Source organism: Ahaetulla prasina, chromosome 15, assembly GCF_028640845.1.
Source record: "Ahaetulla prasina isolate Xishuangbanna chromosome 15, ASM2864084v1, whole genome shotgun sequence".
NCBI classification, from domain to species: Eukaryota; Metazoa; Chordata; class Lepidosauria; order Squamata; family Colubridae; genus Ahaetulla; species Ahaetulla prasina.
Window position 1 is genome coordinate 18167617 of NC_080553.1, and position 15654 is coordinate 18183270.

At 48.0% G+C, this 15654-nt stretch overlaps 2 protein-coding genes across 6 annotated transcripts in view; both read right to left on the reverse strand.

The window, feature by feature from the left end:
* HECTD4 (HECT domain E3 ubiquitin protein ligase 4) overlaps window positions 1–5778 on the reverse strand; it is a 58733-nt gene extending 52955 nt beyond the window's left edge. For all 5 annotated transcript variants that reach the window (XM_058158342.1, XM_058158340.1, XM_058158341.1 and 2 more), the window contains exon 1: window positions 5500–5778. In XM_058158342.1, the coding sequence (XP_058014325.1) occupies window positions 5500–5691 (192 nt within the window). In that variant the 5' untranslated portion in view covers window positions 5692–5778. The remainder of the gene's footprint in view (window positions 1–5499) is intronic.
* A 6391-nt stretch (window positions 5779–12169) lies between these two features.
* On the reverse strand, window positions 12170–15335 carry RPL6 (ribosomal protein L6). Its single transcript, XM_058158308.1, has 7 exons — window positions 15269–15335; window positions 14336–14485; window positions 13612–13710; window positions 13365–13508; window positions 13220–13268; window positions 12833–13017; window positions 12170–12366 (listed from the first exon to the last, which is right to left on the reverse strand). Exons 2-7 carry the CDS (start codon window positions 14483–14485, stop codon window positions 12214–12216), a joined length of 780 nt encoding a protein of 259 aa, XP_058014291.1. The 5' UTR covers window positions 15269–15335; the 3' UTR covers window positions 12170–12213.
* Window positions 15336–15654: the final 319 nt, after the last annotated feature.

The following is a 15654-nucleotide window of genomic DNA, read 5'->3' on the forward strand; positions in this document are numbered from 1 at the left end:
AGGGGCTTCTAGATTTCCAACAGTCAACAAAAAGCAACTGGTGTGGGCTAGAACAATCTATTTCAGTCATGAAAACGGCCATGCTGCACACAAAGCAAGGCCAGGACAATCACAACTGTTTGTGCAACCCCAATAATCGATGGCACACACTGACCTCCGAGAAGGGTCTGGGGGTGGGGGGTGGAAGGCACCTTTGGGGGGGGGGGCTTCCCATGACTGATGCCTGGCACTGAGTCCTGTTATTCCTGTGGGCACCGTTTCCTCACCCAGGCTATAGTCTTCACGTATGTACCAGCAGTCCTCAATTTACAAGAGTTTGTTTAGCAGCCGTTCAAAGTTACAACAGCGCCGGAAAAGGTGACTTAGGACCGTTGGTTTTCCCAGTCACCCCCTTCTCAGCATCACTGCGGTCGGCCCCGTGACCAAAATTCGAATGCTGGGCGTCTGGTTCTTATTTATGACGGTTGCTGCGTCTCAAGGTCATGGTGGGTCTCTTTTGTTGTTAAGCCGGGTTCACTTAACAACTGTGGTGAGAAAAGTCATAACATGGGGGGGGGGGCGGCAAACCTCGCTTAGCAAGGTTTGACTTCGCTTAGCAGTAGAAATTTCGGGTTCCATTGTGGCCGTAAGTTGAGGATTTCTAGTATAATCACTGCTCCGATGTTTTTATAACCATCCCACTTTCTGGTGTCATGTGATGGGTTTCTCTACCAGAATTCATAATTCTTTGGAGAATGCTTGCGACAGAGCCCGATGGCTGCTCACATCACCACCCAAACAGGACACTCGGATGGCACACTGCACCCATGTACATTCTGCCAGCATCTGGGTCGTTTAATCACAGCAGCCACAGGTGCAAAAGAGAAAAAAAATATGAGTTCCTGAATTAGCTCGACTAACACTACAATGCCATCCTCCTTTGTTTGAATGAATTTCTCAACTTCGCCACTCCACTGAAATAATTTCTATGCTGAAATTACTGGGTAGCCTGCAAACAACTCTCATTTAATCACGATCTCTCTAGGAAAAGCCGTTCCCTTGACTTCTTTTAACGGTGCTTGTTGAGCAACGGGGGCTAAACTTCTGCAGAAAGAGCAACCAGGCTGCCTATCTAAGAAGCTGGGAAGGTCAGCGCTTGTTTTTTTGTTTTTGTTTTTTTTAATAAAACACACAAAGGGTTCTGACTGATCTCCAGGCTGGTTTTGAAAAGCGGAAAAGAGGCCCGAGTTTGGTTAGGGATGGGAGACCACTAGGAAATCCCAGGGCTGTAGGATAAACTGGGAAGTCAATCCCAGAAGAATGGAATAAGAAATCATCTCCCTACAGATGACGGTGCAGTTGAAAAGCAGGCTGCCAGCAATGGAAAGCTCTTATTGCAGATCTATAGCTCAGCCATCGCTGGAATCCTATGCTCAGTTTTAGTCATCGTATTTGAAAAGGATATGAAGAACTGGGGGGGGGGTAAGTGCAGACAAGGACAACCAAAACTATCAAGAGCTTGAGAAAAAGCTGGAACATCTGAGACGGACGGGAACAAAATGCAGAAAGGTTAAAAAGAATAATAATAATACCCTGGGTGGAGAAAAGAGGGCTGGGAGCGGGTTTTCTTCCCCTCTCTCTCTCCCCATCACCAGCAGCAGGGGCCATTCAGTGAAGCCACTGAGAGGAAGGGGAAAAAAAAGCGGAGACCAAAGAAGCCTCCTTCACACTGCGGCCAATTAATCTGCGGAATTCATTACTGCAAGATATGATGAGGATGCGATATGAAGACGATCAGGGACCGGATGAAGTCAGGGAGGACGCCCAGGCGGAGGGACACTCGTCTCGAAGGCTCAGTGCTGCCTCTGTGTGGGGGACAACCAGTTGCTGGGACCCACAGGAAGAGAGGATTGGGTCCCTGCCTCTCTTGGGAACCCCAGAAGCATCTGACTGGGTGCTGTGAGGCGCAAACATGGACCCAGAGGAGCGCTGGCTTTCAGGAGTCAAACTGGAAGTCCAGAAACTTTACTCATTTTGAGCTAACTGTGCAAAGTTGCCACGTGTAATCTGGGGTGTGCCTCACCCCACAAAAAGCATTTGGGGTGGTAGATTCAGTCATCCAGATCATGGTTGTCCCAAAGGTGCTTTTCCAGGAGGCAACTGGACTTCTCTTGGTGTGTTTTTTTAAGACATTTCGCTTCTCATCCAAGAAGCTTCTTCAGCTCTGACAGGATAGCAGGGAATGGAATGACTGTCCTGTCAGAGCTGAAGAAGCTTCTTGGATGAGAAGCGAAGCGTCTTCAAAAGGAAAAACAAGGAAGTCCAGTTGCCTCCTGAAAAAGCACCTCTGGGACATTTCGGATGATCCACCGCATTTTTACGTGGGAGAAATGTAAATTTAGAGCCACTCGATAAGTGAGACGGGAAGCATATAAATTTAATAAGTAAGTTCGATCCTGACCGGCTGAAAGTTGACTCAGCCTTCCGTTCTTCTGAGAAGTTTGTAAAATGACAACCCAGATTGTTGGGGGCAATATGCTGACTTTGTAAACCACTTAGAGAGGGCTGGAAAGCACTGGGGAGCGGCATATAAGTCTAAGTGCTGTTAATAAATAAGTAAACAGTAAACATATTAATGGGCGCAATCAGCTGTATGCAGCAGCAGCAGCTTTCCCACCTGAGCGGTAGTGGACTGCACCTGCATCCTGCCCAGCCACTGGGGCCTTGTGGGCTCTGCTGGCTGGTGTGGTGCTGGCCTTGGCACTCCAATGTATACATGGAACATCGTTTGGGGAGAGCCAAGGGAAAGCAAAGGCTTATTATCAATTGCTATTTACATTTCAGGAACCCCAAACATCCACATTATCAGCTTCCATTCCACAACATGTTTTCTAAACAACTGTAGAGATTGTACAATTACCATGAAACTACAGCACGCTCTCCGAGCAATTACTGCACAGAGTTGTCATGTGATTAATCATCATTTAAAGCAGGCTTGCAGAACTAATGGGCTCAGTTCTATTTCTGGATGCAAACTATATTGATGCAAAACAAAAAACCCAAACAAGAACCGCTGCCTTCTGGACCACAAGACCCACGAACCATTCCACGTTCTTTGACAGATCACAACAAAAGCAAGTTAAAAAGGGCCGTCAGCATTTATTTTAACAAAAGGCTTGCGATGTGCGGGCCAGGGTCCTTTCCACCTCCACCCACCCTTTAGAAAATACTCCATTCCTTGTCCGCACGAAGCCGAGAAGAGTTGATGGGAGCCTGGGCTCCTTCCCGGCAACACAATAGGGTCCCTTCAAGCTCCCGACACAAACGCAGGTGACCAAGCATAAGCCTTCAATGCGGTGCCTGCTGAACCGTCCCCGTTTGGTTCACACCACCCAGCTTCTGACAAAGAACCTGTGTCACCGAGAGCCACCCGGCTGGGGAAGAGGGCGGAGTGACGGAGGGAGGCGCATCAGGAAAGCCGTGGCAGAAAAGACATTGGCAGCCCTGGGCTCGGCTGCCCCTATTTTTAGGGGGGGGGGGGGAAAGCCAAGGTTGGCAAGCGTCATGGTTCCTCTCCCTCGGCTCTTGGACCATAAGCCAGAATAAACTGCAGGCGCATGTCAGAACAAGGAGGGCTATTCAGCAGGAAAAGAGGACGCCCCTGGGGTGGGGGAAAGGATTCCCCAGGAGAAAAAGAGAGGAGGAGAGCTGCCCAACCTCTGGCTTCTGCTGCTTCCTTACTGCTGAATCACCTTTGCGACAGGCAGCCTGTCGAGCAATGTGGATGTAGCCAGACCTGCCCCAGTGTTTACATGCCCCTTCCTGTTCTCGGATGGGCATCTTTATCTGGCTGGCATCACTGTAACACGCCAGGGAAGAAAGCAGAGCTGCTCTCTTGCCCCCCAGCCCCATTTCCCATCTCCCATTACACAGCTTCTCATCCTTCATCCTCTGGCCTTTCACAGGTTGTCCTTCAACCATGCTTGGTCCTCTCCTCCTCCTCCCACCTGTTTCTTGGGATGCCAGGCATCTCTTCCCTCTCCAAGGGCAGCTTCTCCCATCCCTTCCCTTGACCAGGATCACCTCTAAACTTTCTCCTCTTGACCTCTCCCCCATTCCAGTTGTTGTTGTTCTTCCTTCGCTACCTTCCTTGGCGCTGCCTTCCTTGGCCATTATCCCACATCTTCCACTGATCTTCCCATCCCATCCTTCCCCATTCCATCACCTTCATTGTAGTCGCTTACAATGGAAAGGCTCCTTCCAGAACAGGATTTGATGATTCACCGGTTTCCAGTGGGTTGGTTCCCCATGTGGACAGCCTCCCTCTCTTCAATCCCTTCCCCAGGTGCATCTCATTCCCCCAAACCCAGAAACAGATGTTGGGAAAATCACTAAGTGAGGGGGGGAATACTTCCTTCTCTCATTTCTCTTTCCTTCCTTCCTTCCTTCCTTCCTCTCTCTCTCTCTCCATTCTCTCTAACCCTTCCTTCCTTCCTTCCATCTCTCACCTGCCTTCCTTCTCTAATCCTTCCTTCCCTCGCTTTCCATCTGTTTCCTTCCTTCCATCTCAAATTCTTCCTTCCTTCTTTCCTTCCATCTCTCACCTGCCTACCTTCTCTAATCCCTCCTTCCCTCGTTTTTCATCTGTTTTTCCTTCCTTCCACCTCTCACTTCCATCTTTCTCCTTCCTTCTCTCACCTACCTACCTCCCTTCCTTCCTCCCATCTCAAATTCTTCCTTCCATCTTTCCTTCCATCTCTCACCTACCTTCCTTCTCTAATCCTTCCTTCCCTTGCTTTCCATCTCTCTCTCTTTCTTTCTTTCCTTCCTTCCTTCCATCCATCTCTCACCTTCTTTCTCCTTCCTTCTCTCACCTACCTCCCTTCCTTCCTTCCATCTTTCCTTCCATCTCTCACCTACCTTCCTTCTCTAATCCTTCCTTCCCTTGCTTTCCATCTCTCTTTCTTTCCTTCCTTCCTTCCTTCCATCTCTCACCTTCTTTCTCCTTCCTTCTCTCACCTACCTCCCTTCCTTCCTTCCATCTCAAATTCTTCCTTCCTTCTTTCCTCCCATCTCTCACCTACCTACCTTCCTTCTCTAATCCTTCCTTCCCTCGCTTTCCATCTCTTTTTCTTTCCTTCCTTCCTTCCACCTCCCACCTTCCCTTCCTTTCCTGCCTCAGTGGGATCCCCAGGATCCATCTTTGGCTCCCATTCCCGTGGTGGTGGTGGTGGTGATGGGGGGCAAACCAAGGCCCAGGCCGCCACCCCTCCCCCGTCCCTTGAGCCTGTCCCTTATTAACCCCCACCCTCCCCACCTGGCTTCTCCCCATCTCCCCCACCGGCCTAAGGACGTGAGGAGGCCAAGGCGATGATGCCGCCTCCCTCCCTCAGAGCCAGGCCGGGGCCTTCCCTTCGGGGTGGGGTGGGGGACGCAGGGGCTCCCCTCAGGTAAAGGCCTGGCGACCCCCCCTCACCCGCCATTGTCCCAGCCCCCCCCCCTCCCCCCTGCCTCCCTCACCTCCAGCTCGGTGTCTCCGGGCTCGGCCACGCCGATGATCTCGCTGGGCAGCTCGGCCAGGTCGGTGACCCGGATCAGCCCGTCGTGGAGGAAGATGGTCTCCTCCTTCACCGACAGCCACTGCGCTGAGTCGGCGGCGGCGGCGGCAGCGGCGGCCGCCGCGGAGCCCGAGGCGCCCGCCGGGGAGCCCATCCAGGAGGCCGGGCGGGGACGGCGGCGGCGGCTGAGGGGAAGCGGGGATGCTCCGGCAGGGAGGCAGGCAGGCAGGCAGGCCGGGCGGGCGGGCGGGCGGCGGGCGGGGGAGGAGGAGGAGGAGGAGCGGCGGCGGAGGCGGCGCCCTCAACCCCCCGCCATGATGGGCGGAGGAGGAGGCGGGGCTCGGCGGGAGCAGGAGGCGGGGCCTCCTCACGCGCCCGGCTGACGGCGCCACGCCATCTTGGAGGCGCGCGCGCGCGAGCGAGGACCTACCTCAGGCGGGAGGGGGGAGGGCCCGGCGTGCCCCGCCAAGGAGGAGGGAGCGCGCGCGCGCCCGCCCACGTTACCCCGCCCACTGGGCGCGGCGGAGCTGGCCCCCGGCGAACGCTCATTGGCTGGGCCGCGATGGACCCGCCCCGTCCGGATCGCCTCAGACCGCAGTTGTCGCCGGCGGGGCGGGAGGTGAGGGTCTCCGGCTCTTAAGGGGGGGGCTTCCACTCCCACCACTGGAGTCCGCAAGCCAGTCATTCAAAGTGACTGGCGGAGGGGAAAACACCAGGCCCCGAAACCAGGAGATTGTGAGTTCTAGCCCCGCCTTAGGCACCAAAGGCAGCTGGGTGACTTTGGGCCAGTCTCTCCCAGACGGGCCTACCTCGCAGGGTTGTTGTGGGGGGAGGGCTATGGCGCCTATTCCTCACCTTGAGCTATTGAAAAATCATAAAAGGTAGGATGAAGTCAATATAATTATGTAAATTTAATTATTTATAAACGTAATTATATAGAAGTTATTTATGATTTATATTGATATATTGATCATCAATTGTGTTGTAAATGTTGTACCTTGATGAACGTATCTTTTCTTTTATGTACACTGAGAGCATAGGCACCAAGACAAATTCCTTGTGTGTCCAATCACACTTGGCCAATAAAATTCTATTCTATTCTATTCTATTCTAGAAGTTATTTATAAATGTAAAATAAATTTGTGTGTGTGGGTGTATAGCCATTTTTAAAAAAATATTTTTTAAAAAAATCCAAAATAATTCATTTTGGAAAAATGCTGCTCATAAACTATATAGTAGGAAATATTGATATTCCCCTAGTCCGTTTTTTTTTTTAAACGTTCAGGATTGTAGCTAGGAATATAAAATCAAAAATGGTTTGTTTTCCCTTGAAGAAACACAATGTTATCATTTCTTTGCACTGTTTTTGTTTGCATGCGGTTAGTAGGCTTAATCGAGGCGATGTACGCTGTACGCTGCATATAATATCATATCCAGCTGATATTTTATCAGAGACCTTCCTTTGCAGCCGGATAAACTGGAAAACAGACCTTGCTGAAAAGCAGAGAACAGTGGTGTGGCCTCTTCATTTTCACGGCCATGCCATGTCTTCAGAGAATGGATGTTTAATCAAGGTCAGAGGCCTGCTCTAGCCCAGGGGTCTGCAACCTTAAACACTCAGGAGCCATTTGGACCCGTTTCCCACAGAAAAGAAAACACCAGGAGCCACAAAACCTGGGTGGGCGTGGTCAACTTGACATTGACTTCCACCAGTCACCTGACCACGCCTACACAGCCGGTTATTGGGGCAGAGAACGTTGTTAAAAGGGAACCACAAAATCCTTTTGACATCTCTCACTCTCTCCCCCCTTTCTGTATCTGCCCCAGCCACTTCTCCATCCTCTGCCATTGCCCTTACCTTCTCAGGCCAGGCAAGGAGCGTCTGGGAGATGAGGGCGAGGGGTGGGGCCAGCCAGTGGTGGGTTCACCCAACAGGGCCCAAAGAGCGGCATGCGGCTCTGGAGCCGCAGGTTGCTGACATCCGCTCTATAGCAACAGGGTCAGATCCTTGCCTCAACCCAGCACTGTCATCTCATTCAACTCTGACACATACATGTCAAAGCAGATATTGTCCAAACTGATCAGTTTCCTCCCCCCCCCCCCCATGAACAATAGCAGTAGCCACCCCAGCAGATTCATGAACCATCTGACAACAACTGAAATGGAGGTGTTGCTGCCCACTTCTGGAAGATACTATCGATAGGATGACTGCTAAGCAAAGGAGAACCAAAAACAGACAGAAAGAATTCTGCCCTTTGAAAACTTTTTGTTATAAATTATGCGAAGGCAAGGTCCTCTCTTGAATCAGTTACCAGTAAGGATCTGGAAGACAAGCCACTGAAATTGTTGTAAATAACCAGACAGATGTTCTAAATGGATTTTGTGGTATTATAGGGGTACTATCTAGGAAATAATTTTGGCTGTTTAGTAAAACTATGTATTATTTGTCTCATCAACTAATTTTGCCAGTTCTGGTGGGATAGTGCGCAAAGTCTTGGCCGTAGAAGCTACAGTGAGTAAATTTGGTAAGCTTTATCTTGCAATTTCCTCTCACAAAGCATAATTTTGGGAACATTGGGGGCTATCAAAATAGCATAATGAGTATGCAGGCTTCCCACTAAATCAACACTTATAATCAAAGCATTAAACAATAATTTAAACAATCAACAGGGCCTGCTGGAATATGCAAATTTTCCTGAGAGAATTGGGCTGGTTGAACAATACAAGAGAACATCTGGTCAGCTGTAGTGTATTTTTATTTCAGCGATTAAAATAAAACAGCTGCATGAGTCTAACACACCACCCAATTAATTTTTTATAAAGTTTAACACTACTTAATTAGTATAGGAAAAATAGCCATTTACATGCTTGGAACTGTTTTGTTTGTAATGTTCATTATTATCAGAGGTGTGGGGGTAGGGAATGGAGGGGGGAAGGGAAGCAAATAATGCTGGCTGGGGAATTCTGGGACTTGAAATCCACATGTATTAAAGTTGCCAAGGTTGGACATCCCTGTACCATATATTGCCCCCAGAAAACAGGAAAGGGTACTTCTGAATATACACAGATCTTCGTCTAAGGTGGTCTAACTGATTTTCTTTGATTTAGAATGGTACTCAAGAATTTGTTTTCCAATTCAAATTGTTTTGCCAATCACTTTCTGCTCGTTTCCCTTCTGATTTTTAGCTCAGCTTCACACACTTTAATCCCTGAACTGTATCGTTAGTGGATAGCTATGTAGATTGACCTAAATTTAATATAACATTTACATAGGATTGTATAATGGGATCAATGATGCTTTCAGGGATGTGCATTTGGGGCTGATCTCACAGTTGATAAACTGGGCAGGGCTGAAGTCTCATCACTCATGCTCCTTTAACTATGACTCTACTCTTAATTACACTGAAATGACAGGATATTACCTCCCTCTAAAGATCATCTCAACATAAAGGGTAATACAACACATCAACATTTAGTAACACCAGTCTAGGGAGGAAGTAGTTCAAAACCCTGTGATCTTGATTAGTCCTACCTAGGAAACAGAAGAAAACAATATACTGGAGGACTACAATGTGTATTTTAGCAGTGAAAAGTTAGCTTAATATTGATCTAATGTTCCTGTAATACCTGTAACTCATTTAAAAACAAATTTAATGGTTTAATCCTCCCTAAATAATCTTGGCTTGAAAAACCCTAAATATCTGCCTCTTATTTGGGTTTATGCCTCTTGTGGCAACACCTGAGTGCCCCCCAGGATCATATAATTCCATCCTGCGTGATTAATACAGGACCACCAATTATGAGAAGATTTAAAAACGGACATCTTTTTGTCCCAAGCATCTCACAAATTCACATGAATCATGCTTTGGGCTACATAATTTTGACAGTATGACTCCTTATTCTGGTAATTGGCGCTGTTGCCATTCTACCTGTTTGCACCAATAAATGGCTAATGATTCATCCTCCATTCCTAGGCACACATCCTTGGAAGAGACCAGCCAAATTCAAAGAACTTCCTAAGTAAGTAAACATGTATGGATGGTTTTTCCAAAAAGACCCAATATGAATTTATTTGATGGGAACTGAGTTATATGTAAATTCCTCCTTTCAAGGATGTTCATGTTTATTTTGTATTGGTTCACATTGCATTAAGCCTTAAATTGTGATCCATTAACTAATCACTGGGTTCAGCCAACACAGCACATGAATTCTGAATGGGGATTATCTTTTTTTCATCCTGTCTGACTTTAAATGCTCAGCACTACCTGATATATGGCAAAACCCTGTCTGTGGGGATAAATTGCTAACTTTTCTATGGCCTTTGCTTAAAGCCAAAATAATATGCACAGTTCTTTGTATATATTTCAAAGATAAATTCAATACAAAAATAAATAAGCACTAAATAATGTTTCCTCTGTCCTTGATTTCCTTTACAATAAATCAAGCTTGGTTGTTATGACAAATACTTCCCAAGAGTCTCTGATTTAGACCAGTTCTTTGGGGATACCAAAAAAAAAAAAACAACCCCCCCCCATAAACCATGTTCCTCTTTCACTGCAATTCAGCTAGTTTTCATTCCAGGATAATTTCCGAAATATAGGAACCACGATATTTTCAATTAGTGTTCATTACTTTAAAATAGAACATGGAATTTCAGCAGCTGTGATCTGGCTGGAATACACCTGTGAAACACCTGTATTAATTAGTGAACATCTCGCATACTTTAATGAAGCTTCTCACTTCCAGTTCAATCAAAGAGAAATTTTTAAATTGCCTCAGGGTACATTTTCCTCTAACGTTTGTGCTTTGGGAGTGAGGGGGAAGTGTGAACGAAACCCAAAATTAATGGAAAACATATTGCTTTCCACTGCCCTACAGACATTTTAGGGTATATAATGATGTGTTTTTTTCAAACAAAATACTAGAGTGTAACCCCAAGGTGCTTTTTCAAGAGGCTGAAGACGCTTCTTGGATGAGAAGCAAAATGTCTTCAAAGAAAAACCAGAAAGTCCAGGCGTCTCTTGAAAAAGCACCTTTGGGACAACCATGACCTGGATGACTGAGAATCTCCATAGACAACTAGAGTGTAACGTCACCGAGTCAATTTTGTTGACACCAAGTGCATTCATCCTACTCGTCTAACCTCATGCCAGGGGAGCAATTAGCACTACCAACAGCCAACCACACGGCTTGGTCCAATTCATCCCGTGTCCTTCCTCACCCTTGACCGGCCTTCAGGATTGACGGGTGATTTCCTGTCATTTCCAAATTGTTTTGGCTGAGCACTCCTCCACACAAAGCAGCCGAACAGGCTCTGCTATCTGGGGAGGCAGCTTGCCAGGTGCAACCTTCAGAACAAAGGTGCTGTGGTCCTTTTAAGCAGAGATCACTTTTACAGGTATCTCTGTAAGGACTGAACAACTAATTTTAGCATCTCACTAAACGTGTGTTGTAATTCTGCTATATCCATCGTTGCAGCAAATTCGTACTGCGAGCCCTAAATAAGCAGCTGCTTGAACCACCCTTTTCATTTTAACCTAGGTACTTGAGCAAGCAGGAACCTTGGCCTCTGTGTAACCCCCCCTCCAAAAAGGAATCACGAATCGCTTGCTTGGCAAGACTCCCACCCTCTGCAGGCTCTTCTGCAGAACCAGACGGGCAGCTGTCCGGAGTTTGGTATAAGATGGGCGGTCACATGCTTTGAATAAAATAAAAGCACACACAAATGTGAAACAGACATCTAGCTGGAGCGGTAATCGGCCCCAAATTCCTTATCTGTGAGAACCATCATGATGACTATACCAAAATGGCTGGTCCTGCCCCTTACACCAGTCTTCTAAATGGTGGCCTGTTAACCAAGTAACCGGCTGGATTCACACAACCTTCTAAATCACAATCCAATAAAACACACAATCGCTTAGTGCAATACATGAAATGAGCTAGAGACCCAGCCAACTGGAGCCCAGAAAGTGAGAGTCAGACTCAACCTCCGTTGAGGGGGACACCTAGTTGCGGAAAGCTGGATTAGATGCTTTTCAATGCTTACGGCATTATGGCTTTTCTCAAACCACAAAATATTTAATTAACACAAACCGTGTAATTTTTAATTAACATAATTGCCCAAAACTTAGTGCCTTTCTTTGTAAGGCTGTGATTCAAGCATTGCACATGAGCTCCCTCTCCTGACCAGAAGAGGGGGGGGAAAAAAAAACAACCCACACCACCGTTTATCTACTGAGCAAACATGCCAGCTGAACATGGACACATGAATCCTGCAAGCGGTCCAAGGCTGGGGTCAGATCTTCAGCACAGCTATAGCTTTGCCCCACTGGCACTGAAGGCCAGCCTAGGGATGAGCTCTGAAGCAGTCGCCTGCAGAGTTTCCTCCCATTAACTAAACTGAGTAGAGTGCACCTTCTGCTTCAAACCGATCCCGAGTACTGAAAGATGAGGAGAAGGAACCTCCCGTAAAGAGTGATGGCAAATTCTCATCCCATCCCATCTCAAGGAAACAAGCTAGGGATCAGAGACAGAACTTCAGCAAATTCCCCCTCAGGTTTTCAACCATCGAAGAGTCTGCTTGCATGCAGACAAACCAATATACAAATACTAGAAAATAAAACCAGCAGAGCTTTTAGTAGGTTTTTCCCCCCAAAACTTTTACTTTTCGAACTATTTAGAAGACCAATTTGTGAGGATAAACTCCATTGGAGAGTGAAAAGGTCGAACGCAGGTAGCCCCGAAGCTGAGGGACCTTCTTGATGATGGGCAGAAGCTGAGAGTCCACCGTCTTCTGGTCCGCCTTGCGCTGATCTGCAATCTCGTATTTCTGAAAAAACGGAAATGCTACTTCAGCCATTTATTCTTTTTCCCGCAGCTGTCATACGGGGGCCAGCGGTGCCTCCCGCTGCCATTTCTAAACAGCAAACCTTGCCAACGTTATTCTCCAAAATTGATTTATGTTGCTTTCCTAACCCCCTCTTGGAAGAGGTTCTTTGGACTGTGACTGTATCACCTACACATCATTTTGCAGATGCCGATGGAAACATTAGAGAAAACGTCATCGAGGCAGGTATGATTGTTTTTCATGTTTCTACAGAAACACGAAATGTAGAAAGTTTCTACTTAACCTGCTTTCTTAAGTGCAAAGATACTGAAGTGCTCTTGAAAACCTGTCTACAGGTTCATAAACCAGGAGGGGCTGGTTCAGGTGGCAGCCTGCCCCCTCGTTGGCTTTTGAGTTACGCAGAATGCAATCTTGGAAGCACACTCGAGGCTAGCAGCTCTATACGTACCGCCTTCTCAGTATCAAAAATTTCGCCCTCTTGATGTTTGGGCTTACGCAGCTTCTTCTTCTTGAAGTAAATGTCACTGAGATGCTTTGGAACTTTGACCCCCGAGATATCAACCTTAGTCGAAGTGGCAATGACAAACTTTTGGTGAGCTCTGCGCAGAGGGACACGGTTGATAGCCAAGGGCCCTGAAAATAGAAGACAAAAGAATGTACAAAGTGGTCAGAAAACACTTCTTTCTCCCCGACGGGTGAAGATCCTCTACCTCTAGGAGACAAATCTTTTACTATGATTATTTGCGATCTTTTCTTCTTTTTATACCAAGACTCATTATGCGGAATGGTATAAAATTAAAAAGGAACAGAGGCTATAAACGTGAAATGAGCTTACCTGTCACAAGCAACAGTCCACTTCCAAGCTGCTTCAGGAAAACCACCCGCTGGAAACACAAAGACAGAGGGGAGAGTGTCAGTTGTTGGAATCTCTGCCGGCCTCCTGAATGCCCCTAACGGGAGGAGCCCCAAAGACCCATTACCTTGCCCCTGTGGCGGCCAGTGAGAAGGATCACCACCGTTCCTGGGGAAATTGAAGCCCGCAGCCGCCTCTTGTGGAGAGAAAACGGTTTTTTGCCGTGGCTCAGGAGTTTGCGGGGAACGTCCTCCGTGGGATAGTATCTGGGCTGCGAGGAAGAAAAGGCAGGACCTTGCTAAGAATCAAAACAGCCTCTTGAACGCAGAGGAGGACAGGAGCTCTTACCATCTCTCTCGGCCACAAGCTCTTACCATCTTGCGAAGTTTGACCACCCGGGTGCCTCCATTCTTATCACCCCCAACGGGCTTTGTAACAGTGGCTGCCTCCTTCTCTTTCTTCTTTTTTTCTATCTAGGGGGAAAAAAACACACCGAAATTGTACCCCATCATTCCTTCTCCAATTTGACTTCCCCATCACAGTCCTGGTGGATAGCTTGGGCCCAGAGTCCTACCCACCCAGTGAGGTCCCTGGTGTGCCCTAAAGCCAGTCCCCTTGACCATTAACAGCCCAGTCTCTCTTTCTCTGTTTGACTTTGGTGACTCAAGCTTGCAGCCAATGATGGAAAAAAAACCTAATTTGTCGCCGCAGCAATCCTGTGATTTGCATCAACCCAGCTTAATGTCCTCCAAGTTTAATGAGGAGAGTTATCTTGTTTAACCTCCAATATGATTAAGGCAGACCAAGAAAAGTTTGTCCATGTATTATGGCATTCTTTGGCAGATTAAAACCAATCGCTTTTGAAACACTCATCTTCCATAGATTAATCCATGGTTTCTCAACCACAGCAGCTTGAAGATAGATGGACTTCAACTCCCAGAATTCCCCAGCCAGCATAGCTGGCTGGGGAATTCTGGGAGTTGCAGTCCACCCATCTTCAAGCTGCCAAATGGTTTCTACCAATCCATACCCCCCATCCAGTGTGCCAGTTATCCAGCCTTAACACTAAGAGTTGCAAAGTCTCCCCTCTCCTGGTACCTTTGTCTCTGGTGCATTGTACTTCCGCTTGTACATGGCCTTCCGTGCATACATGGCCGACCGGGAATATCTCCCGATCCCTCGGGCCAGCACCGGATTGCGGCTGGCATGGACCTTCCGGACCCTCCTGGTTTTCTTCTCGCCTGCCATCTAACAACCAAAAAAAAAAAAAAAAGGGAAACATCCATTTGCAATTTGTAACCCAAGAAAAGGCTCCAGATCCTGCATCTAGAGACAATTCTCCACTTCCAGTTGCACAGCTACACATCTTCGCATACAGCCACACAGATACATCCTTTTTTTTTTTTGCAAAGATGTAGTAACTTTAAGGTGAGACCCGCCCCACCCACTCACTTTAGTTAGGAAGTATTCAAGGAATTACTGGGCAGCGAGTTACATTTCAATGAGCGGAATCTTGCAATTTCTAAAGAAGTCCCTTAATGGAGGCCAGCCTGTATTCCGATTAACGGCTTGAAAATCCCACGGTGTTTGTAGAAAGCCAAGCTTTTCCGCCCCGTGTTCAGAAGCCACCCGATGCACGAGATTCCCCGGACAGTTGCATGGTTGGGGGGGGGGGGATCTGCCACTCTATGGCCGGCCAGGGAAGGAGGCTATTCCGGAGCCCGAGGGTCGTTCAGGGCCAAAAACCTTCCTCTTTGGGATGGGCATTCCCGGGCGCCCCCTCCTCGCTTTCAGGGGCCTAGGCGGAGCGACGCTTCGGCAGCCCGGGGGAGAGCCAGCCGGCCTTCTCGGGGACACCGCCGGCCTAATCTTACGCTCGGCCCCAGCAGAAGCAGCCCGGCGCCGCCCGCCCAAAGCCCCCGGAGCATCCCCGCCCGGCCTATGCCCGGCCCGGTGGTTCTCCGAAGCGGATGGCGGTGGATGCGAATGCCGGGCCCCGGGAGGACAGCGCCGCGGCCGCACCATCCTTACCTTGGGCAGAAGGAAAAAGAGGCAATATCCGGGGCTTCGGCGCTGACGAGCAGGCGCGTGACGTCACCGGGCGTGCCCCCAAGGACTCTGGGAAAAGTAGTTCACTTCGTGTTAGGCGGCCTCCCGAAAGCTAACTCAGAATTCAAGGCCTCCGTCATTTGTGCCATTCACGTTTTATTTCCCACAGGCCTTATTAAGCGTCCATCGATTCCAGTGCTGGCTGGAGAATTCTGGGAATTGAAGTCCACCAACCTTAAAAAGTTTTAGAAACGCTGATGAAAGGCTGCCTATCATAACAGAAAAGCTTTCCCATATCTTGATAAAATACCTTTGATTACTGCGCTGTAATAACAACAATGAATACATGTTACGCTTTATTTCTTTCC

What these genes read in the sequence shown, in the direction of transcription:
- RPL6 (XM_058158308.1), bottom strand. Translation starts at nt 14,485, where the DNA reads ATGGCAGGCGAGAAGAAAACCAGGAGGGTCCGGAAGGTCCATGCCAGC. An exon ending in TGGTCAAACTTCGCAAGATG is followed by an intron (nt 13,509 to 13,611) that starts GTAAGAGCTTGT and finishes TCTTCCTCGCAG; the next exon opens with CCCAGATACTATCCCACGGA. An exon ending in CTGGCCGCCACAGGGGCAAG is followed by an intron (nt 13,269 to 13,364) that starts GTAATGGGTCTT and finishes TTGTGTTTCCAG; the next exon opens with CGGGTGGTTTTCCTGAAGCA.